This window comes from Sinocyclocheilus rhinocerous, unplaced genomic scaffold (assembly GCF_001515625.1).
Source record: "Sinocyclocheilus rhinocerous isolate Xijiao unplaced genomic scaffold, SAMN03320098_v1.1 scaffold1937, whole genome shotgun sequence".
Classification (NCBI taxonomy): domain Eukaryota; kingdom Metazoa; phylum Chordata; class Actinopteri; order Cypriniformes; family Cyprinidae; genus Sinocyclocheilus; species Sinocyclocheilus rhinocerous.
The window spans coordinates 302,499-311,258 of NW_015626386.1; the positions used below are offsets into that span (position 1 = coordinate 302,499).

Below are 8,760 nucleotides of genomic sequence, written 5' to 3' on the forward strand. Positions count from 1 at the left end.
CTCTGATAAAGCATTCCTGTTTATTTTTGTTACATTTTTATAGAATTTTAATGTTTTGTATAACAAAATGCTTTCTGTGTTCAGGTTTGACTGTAGTAATAATAATTCTATACACACACACACACACACACACACACATACACACGACGCGTTACTCTGCGCTGTGCAAAACTCTGCATTTGAACAGTCAATAGCAAATACTTAAACTAATAACAAAACATACTTACAGTCGCTGATTCAGAAGCGCCAGATTGTCATAGCAAAGTCGGAATTGACCCTTTTTTTTTTTTTTAGAAATAGCCTTTTTGCACATCCAGCCTTGTACTCTTCTAGGTTCAAAAAACTGTCGTCCATAAAATGCGTTGCACAAATTCGAACATCTGGGTTGTGCTGTTCTGTAATAAATCTTAACCAATGATTCCTAATTGCATCTGCTTCCGGAAGGCCAAATAAAGTGCTTTTGCTTTCGCACTGAAACACAGCTTCTCCCTGACATGGCTGCATCAACACTACTGCTGTTTCTGAAACCACGCCTTCTTTCTTTGCATGTACATTTGGGCGGCATTATGCTAATATTTCCACATAGTGACCTAGACATGTGGGGGCGTGTTAGAACGAGCCGTTTTAGGTAGGCGTGGCTGACTCTTAACTTTTATAAAGAATATCTCTTTGGATTTGAGACTTTAGTCTTTGCAACTTTACAGATCTTCTTTATGCACCAAGAGCTTGTAACACTCCAAAGAGAAAGGAAAAATTGAAATCGCATCATATGACCCCTTTAACATTACATTCCGGGCCGGAATGTAGGTCTCTGTTTTGGTTTGTGAAATCATATGAAAACATGTTCATCACAGTTCACCCTAAAATGTAAAGAAAGAAATGGAATTAAATTTTATTTTACATGAAGAAAGTCTTCATTTTCTTTATGCAAAATAACATTTCTTAATATATTTCTTTACATTTTAGCACCTTTAAGATTTTTCCTCATGTGACATTATTATTATTGTTATTATTATTCATATTTTAATGACAATAAACACATTTCCACTATCAAGATCTCATTACCATAATGCAGGGTTTCCCAAATGTGGGTTCAGAAAAGAACCGCAGGTGGTTGGTGAATTGATGAAAAGTTAATAAATAAATCATAAAAAGGTCAAATGAAAATAAATATTTAATATAATTTAAAATTAAAACACTTACACTTACTAAAAACGATTAAATATTTTATTTGGTTAATCAACATCAGAGGACTGTGAAACATGCAGATATATTGTTAAATAATTCAATTTATTTATGTATTTTAGGTCAGAGGGATTTAGCTGACAAAAATGTTTGGAAATATATATATATATATATATATTTAATTTTTATTATGACGACTCTGATTAGATGCTCAGTACTTTAAATATATTTTTTACAGTGTTTTGTGCTGTAATAATTTTTTTATTTAAATTATTATAAATTAAAAGTGGTAAACAGGATTATTATAGTTAACTCAAATTAAAACCATAAAAAAACATTTTTTAAATTAAACTTTAAAACCATTAAAAAAACATTTTTTAAATAAAATAAACTTTAACTGAAATAAAATAAAACCTTCACTTACTAAAATAGCACAAACTAAAACTGAAATAAAGTTAATAAAAACTATATTATAATAAACTAATAAAACTGACAAAAACGGCAAAATTACTAAAATTTTCTTTAAAATTAAAATGAAAACAATATATATATATATAAACAAATTCAAAATCTGAATAACAACTTGTAAAATATATATTTTACCGCAGTGTTATTTTAGTATTGCAAAAATATGGTAACGTATATATATTTTATATGTATAAATTAATAAATACTACCATAATGTACAAAATCTTCAAAATTTGAAAAAAAACATTTCTACAGTAATAAGAATTTAGGGGTTAAATGTGCTTAATTGTCATGACAATAATGTAACAATAAATCTTAATGGCCATAAAAGTTTCTTTTGATTTTGGGGTGAATTATGAGGTGGACATGCTCTCGACAGGTTTGGTGATATTGATCCTGACGTGTCCTGTGTTTTCTAGCCTGTCATATTCTGGAGTGCTCTGACGGTCTGGCTCAGGACGTGATCAGTACGATCGGTCAGGCGTTCGACCTGCGCTTTCAGCTCTATTTGCAGTGTCCGTCCAGCAAACCCTCGTCCATGCACGACAGGTGAGTCCTCATCCACACCTTCAGGATTCTGATCCTCAGACCCCGCTCTCACTGTGTCCTGTGTTTAGGGTTATGAGTACAGACGAGCCCCCGTGGACGGAGGAAGGAGAGGAGTCGGCCGATCATCACTACTACAACAGCATTCCCGGAAAGATGCCGCCACCAGGAGGCTTCATTGATGCTAGACTGACCAATCAGACGCAAGACAGCAGCCAGGTCTGCAGAACTAATCACTCGCCCACACTCATGCGCTATTTATAGTAACCTGACCTCTGATCGATCATCACTCGAGCTCAGCTGCTTCTGCAAATGCAACTCGCGTGTTTCTGTCAATAGCTCTTCATTAATTGTGTTTTGGTAAATAACGAGAGTAAAGATTTTTATTGCTATTATTCTGAGGTTTTTATAAAACATAGTATTTACCTCTGTAGATCAAGGAAATCAGGTCACTAAAATGAATCGAGAGAATATTAAATTTAGGGAACGGAAACCAAACAAATCTGATATTAATTGTAATGTTTGCATGTGTTTTTTTTTTTTTTATTATACTTTATTATGTTTTGTTTTAATTTTGAAAGTAATAACGCAAAATATAGAACAATTCCAATATTTCCTCCCCAACATATATATATATTAATTAAATTAAAATAATTTTAAAATAAACATTACATTTTGTTATTATATCAAAAGGAAAAACATAAATTACAGAACAATTTCAATTTTCCCACTCCAATATATAATTAAACAAGAAAATTTAATAAGAGTAACTAAATATTATATTTTGTTATGAACAACGCAAAATACAGAACAACTCCAATTTTCTCACTCCAGCGTATAAATTTTTTTATTAATTTAATAAATTAATTAATATATTATAAATATTACATTTTGTTATAATATTGAAAAGAAACAACGCAAAATACAGAACAATTTTCTCACTCCAACATGTAATAATTAAAATAATAAATAAATATTATATTTTGTTATAATATTAAAATGAACAACACAAAATACAGAACAACTTTCCCACTCCAAGGTATGTAATAATTAAATTAAAATAATAAATAAATATAATATTTATTAATTTGTTTATTTATAATAAATAAATAAATAACACAAAAAGAACAATTACAGCTTTCCCATCCCAACACATATAATAAAATGTTAAATAAATAAATGTTGTCATAATATTGAAAAGAACAATACAAAATACAGAACTATTCCAACTTTCCTACCCCAACATATATAAATTAAACAGTACAGTAAGAAATATTATTATTATAAAATTTCTCAAGTTACAGTACAGTATTAGGTTTTTTTTTTAACTCACATTCCGCATGATCTACTTCTTAACAGCTTGTATAAATGTTGACATTAATAGTGTGTTTTAATTTTAGCTATAATAAACTGTGACTTCCTGTAGTGTGGCCTCTGCTTCCTGTCTGTCAGTGTATGTGGACTCCATCAGCTCAGCGATGAGGAGGTGTTTCATTATTGTTGTTGATGACTCATGTGCTGTTTGCTGCTGTCCACACAGGCCGCTGGAGTCCACCAGACATACTACCAGGGCCGCCCCATGTTCATCCAACAAGGTACAAGTTCCTTTTATTTTCACTGTTTTGACATTGAGTTAAAGGGACAGATCACACAAAAAAAGAGACATTTTTCAAAATATCTTCGTGTTTCTGTCTGTGCCTTTCATTTAGGCTCCTGTGACATATACAGTCTCCCTGAGGTCAAAGGCCAAGCCCCTAAACCAGGAGAAGTGCCCACGTATGTGAACACGGAGCACATTGACACACAGATGTTGGCTGCCCTCCAGGGAGAGTCAGAGATGCCGTCCGATTCGGGCACGAGTGGGACAGCTAAAGACAGCCCGAGGAAGGACCTCTTTGACATGAGTAAGAGTTTATAGTCTGTTCATTCTTAACACTGCTGTAGGACTATGTAATGTACGTGTTTTACAGCGCCGTCAATAGGTGGCACATAAAAATGCAGTTCATAACACAAAAGTTCAAATTTGCAAGTTCAGGTTGTCAAAATGCCGTCTTGGCGAGTATCCGTTACCGTGAAATAAAATGACTCATAACTCAATATAAGATTGTGGTCATATTGCCCACCCCTAATGGTCATATTTGTGACCTGGACCACAAAACCAGTCATAAGGGTAATTAACCATATGACTGGTTTTGTGCTCCAGGGTCACAAATATCTTCTGACTGTATCACATCATTGTCAGCAGTTTTTGTAGAAAGATGATAAAAGTGAGGAAATTTGAGTCATTTTATTAATGAATCCCTTTTGTCACAAGTCAAATTTAGTGCTTTACACAAAACACATTGTTTCAAAGCAACTTCAAAAGCAGAAAATCATGATGCTAATGTTTATAATATCTTAACATCTTCACGCCTCATAGTGGCATTTGGCAGATATACTGTATGTATGTGGATAAAGTTGGACAGAATTATACTGTATATCAAAACATGTTTTATAAAATAGTGCTGGTTTAAGTTCTCTTAGAAAATTATAAACTAAAAATAAAAGTGCAATTCAAAAACCTACAACATAAATTGTTCAATAATTTATTTATTGGATTTTTAACTTATTACTCACCATGAAAATAGCAAAAACATTGGTGTTGAAACACCAACCAACCTTATATGAAGAGCTGGGTGACATTTTGAGACTAAATAAAAATTTAAAATGTTTTCTCGTGCCATCAGAGCCGTTTGAGGACGCCATCATGACCCAGACTCCGGCTCCGGCTCCGGCTCCGGCTCCGGCTCCTCCAGCCTCAGAGCTGCATAAAGCGGCGTCCGTGGATAACTGCAGTCCTCTGCTGATGCGCGCGGCCGCTCTGAGAGCTCAGGAGGAGCTGGAGGACCAGACGTGGTACCACGGAGAGATGAGCCGCCGCCAGGCCGAGAAACTGCTGCTCCGCGACGGAGACTTCCTGGTGCGGAAGAGCAGCACTAACCCGGGCTCATACGTCCTGACGGGGATGCACCACGGCCTGGCCAAACACCTGCTGCTGGTCGATCCGGAGGGAACGGTGAGAGCCATGCTCACCCATACACACCAAACTCAGTGGCTGTTTTTAACCTCACTATTTCTTAAAGGTGACATATCATGAAAATCTGACTTTTCCAGGTTGTAAAAAAGCCTACTCCGGGCATTGATGAATATGAACAGATTTTAGCGATATGTAATCACATACACTGAAAAATGAGAAACCGTTTTCAACATTGCTTGTAAATTTCACAAATAATTACAAAGAAACAGCACATTGAATTAAACATGTAATTTTGAAATAGTGTTTTCTTGTAAAACAAACTCCAGTAGTGTTTTTTTTTTCTCTGATAAAACATTTTTACAGTGTATTAAAGTAAACTTAGTGGGATTCAAACGTCTTAGAGCTCTAGAGAAAGTGCTTCTGTTTTAGGCTCTTTTGTAGTTGAAAGTAAAACATTTGGAGTGAAAAGTTCTCCAGCATGATTTGAGATGTTGCAAAGAGCATCGTGAGCGTCAGTGGAGAAGAAAATCGGACAAAGTCTCATCTCTGTCACATGATCAGCGACACTCATTTGCTTATATTTGATTAGTCACAGAGATACTGCAGAATCTGAAATAGATCTCCGTTCATTTGATCATTTTATTTAAAACATTTCCAAATCCTAAAACTGTTTAGTTCCAGGTTTGAATGAATGAAATACAATATTTCCAATCTGGACTTTTGGACTCCACTGTAGTTGCCACAAGTTTGGGGTCAGAAAGATTTTTTGATGTTTCTGAAAGAAGTCTCTTCTGCTCACTGAGGCTGCATTTATATGACCAAAAATACAGTAAAAACTGTAATATTGTGAAATATTATTACAATTTAAAATAACTGTTTTCTATGTGAATATCTGTTAAACTGTAATTTATTGCTCTGTATTTTCAGCATCATTACTCCAGTCTTCAGTGTCACATGATCTTCAGAAATCATTCTAATATGCTGATTTGCTGCCCGAAAGGGTTTATTATCATTAAAACTAAAATTAAAGTGAAAATGATCAAATAATTATATTATTTCAGCTAGTTGACATTTTCATTTAAACTAAAACTTAATACAAACTATATAGACATTAAAAAAAACTAATAACAAACACAAAATTACTAAAAGTTTAACTAAAATTACAATGAAAACAGTGTAAAAAAAATAAATCTAATTAAGAATATTAACAAAAACTATAATAGTATATTGATACTAAAATAGCACTGGTGCTCAAGAAATATTTCTGATTATTATCACTGTTGAAAACCGTTGTGCTGCTTCATATTTTTGTGGAAACCGTGATACATTTTATTCTTCATGATTCTTTGAAGTTTGATGAATAGAACGTTCAAAAGAACAGCATTTATTTGAAATCTTCTGTAACATTTTAAACGTCTCTACTGGCACTTTTGATCAATTGTATGCGTCCTTGCTAAATAAAAATATTAATTTCTTCAAAAACAAATCTTACTGACACCAAATTTTTAAATGGTAGAGCATGTAAGCATGTTTCTGTCATGTGTGCTTAAACTTTCAAATCAAATTTATGTCTCCTCAAGGTCCGGACGAAAGATCACATATTCGAGAGCATAAGCCACCTGATTGGCCATCACCGTGACAACAACCTGCCAATCGTGTCGGCGGGAAGCGAACTGTGTTTGAAGCAGCCGGTGGAAAGAAAACAGTGACGACACCTGAAATCCCGCGGGAGGCTCACGGCGCCGCTCTTTTACGAAAACACACACGCTCAGATGACTGATCTCCGTCGGAGAACACGTGACGCTTGTCCAACGACGCAGGATTTTAGTTTGGATGATGCGAAAGCGCTCTCACCGAAAGCTGAATTCTAGAACTGACAGTTATTTTATTGCGTTGGCTGAGAATCTCTATTTTTGAAGAAGACAGCCGTTCGAAAGGGGAGTTTGGACGAACTCGGCCTCCAAGAGGCATGTGACGAAAACTAGATAAAGAGTATTTTAGAATAAAAAAAGTTTTAGTTTTGTCTATCAAGCACAACCGGATTTTCATGTTCGTTGGTAAGAGATAGAAGGAAAACTACTATTTGAGAAAACGTAAGCGAAAAAAAACAAAGCTGTTTATATCGACCTATTTTAGGAGTTCGTCCTTTACTGCAGCTAGTGCGCGAGATCATTTGGTAGCTTCTATCGAATCACTGCTTTTCAGAGGGAAGATGACGTGAATGTGTTTGCTTTAACAGAAATCACACTCCGACATGCTGCACGAACACACACACACACACACACACCTTCAGTTTTCTATGACGTTGAAACCTCTGGCACTCGCATGACTTAAAACCTTAATTGTACTTGTGGTCATTGTTGGTAGCATCCAGAGCCCCAGCGGAGGTGCTTTTGTGTGCTCACAATGTAAAATATTTATGCTTTCCCAGTATTCCTTGAGTTTAGCTCCTTCTTTAAACGTGTCAGAGGTGTGTAGTCGCTCGGCTCGGGCCTTTACTTTATACCTTGGATGTTTCTATCGGTTCTGGCTTTCATGGTTCAACTGTGGGCTTCACAAACACACACACTGGTATTATAATTATTCTTCTGATGATTATTTTAAATTAAACCGTTCTAAATGAATAGCACAATTAACACTTTTCTGTGTGAGGGAGACAGTCTGGTGTGTTTTTGCACAGTCTAATTACTGGACAAACTGGAGTATTACTGGATTTTTCACCGTTTTAGCCACGCTTTAAAATATTCATATTTATTATATCGTAAACATGCTTCTGTAGCATTTAGTGTTTTTCTTTAAATCCACATTTCAGATAAATGAAATTTGCATCTGATACTATTCATGTTTAGAAAATAGCTCCAAGATATGCAAGCATGAGGCTGAATGTCAAGAAATTGACCACAAAAATCATCAAAAAATACAAAAAAGCTTAATTATCTTGACAATAATTCAAAAAATATTAGTAGTCCTACAAACAGGTTTCCTTTTTTATGCTGAATATAATTGGTTTTCTTCTTTTTTTTTTTTTTTATTAATTTTTTTTATTAAATTATTATTATTTATTTATTTTTGCATCTGATTGCTGTTTGGAAAATAGCACTAAGATATGAACTTATATCTTAGTGCATAAGGGTGTATCTCATAAAAACGTTGTGAAACTGACCCCAAAATGAAAATAATGAAAATTCCCCGTAAAAATAATGCAACAAAATATTAATGTTCCTGCAAACAGGTTTCATTTTTTTAAATACTGAATATAATTTTTCTTTTTTGGAAATGTCATCCAATAATTGGTTTTCTTCTTCTTTTTTTTTTTTTATTAATTTTTAAATTAAATTATTATTATTAATTTATTTTTGCATCTGATTGCTGTTTGGAAAATAGCACTAAATTATGAACTTATATCTTAGTGCATAAGGGTGTATCTCATAAAAACGTCATTAAACTGACCCCAAAATGAAAATAATGAAAATTCCCCGTAAAAATAATGCAACAAAATATTAATGTTCCTGCAAACAGGTTTCATTTTTTTAAATACTGAATAT

The 8,760-nt window shown here is 33.9% G+C and overlaps 1 protein-coding gene across 1 annotated transcript in view; it reads left to right on the top strand.

The window, feature by feature from the left end:
* shc3 (SHC (Src homology 2 domain containing) transforming protein 3) overlaps nt 1-8,399 on the top strand; it is a 28,677-nt gene extending 20,278 nt beyond the window's left edge. Inside the window, exons 7-12 of the mRNA XM_016519052.1 lie at nt 2,073-2,202; nt 2,271-2,418; nt 3,740-3,794; nt 3,909-4,103; nt 4,926-5,254; nt 6,796-8,399. Of these exons, the coding sequence (XP_016374538.1) occupies nt 2,073-2,202; nt 2,271-2,418; nt 3,740-3,794; nt 3,909-4,103; nt 4,926-5,254; nt 6,796-6,924 (986 nt within the window). The 3' untranslated portion in view covers nt 6,925-8,399. The remainder of the gene's footprint in view (nt 1-2,072; nt 2,203-2,270; nt 2,419-3,739; nt 3,795-3,908; nt 4,104-4,925; nt 5,255-6,795) is intronic.
* The last annotated feature ends 361 nt before the right edge of the window (nt 8,400-8,760 follow it).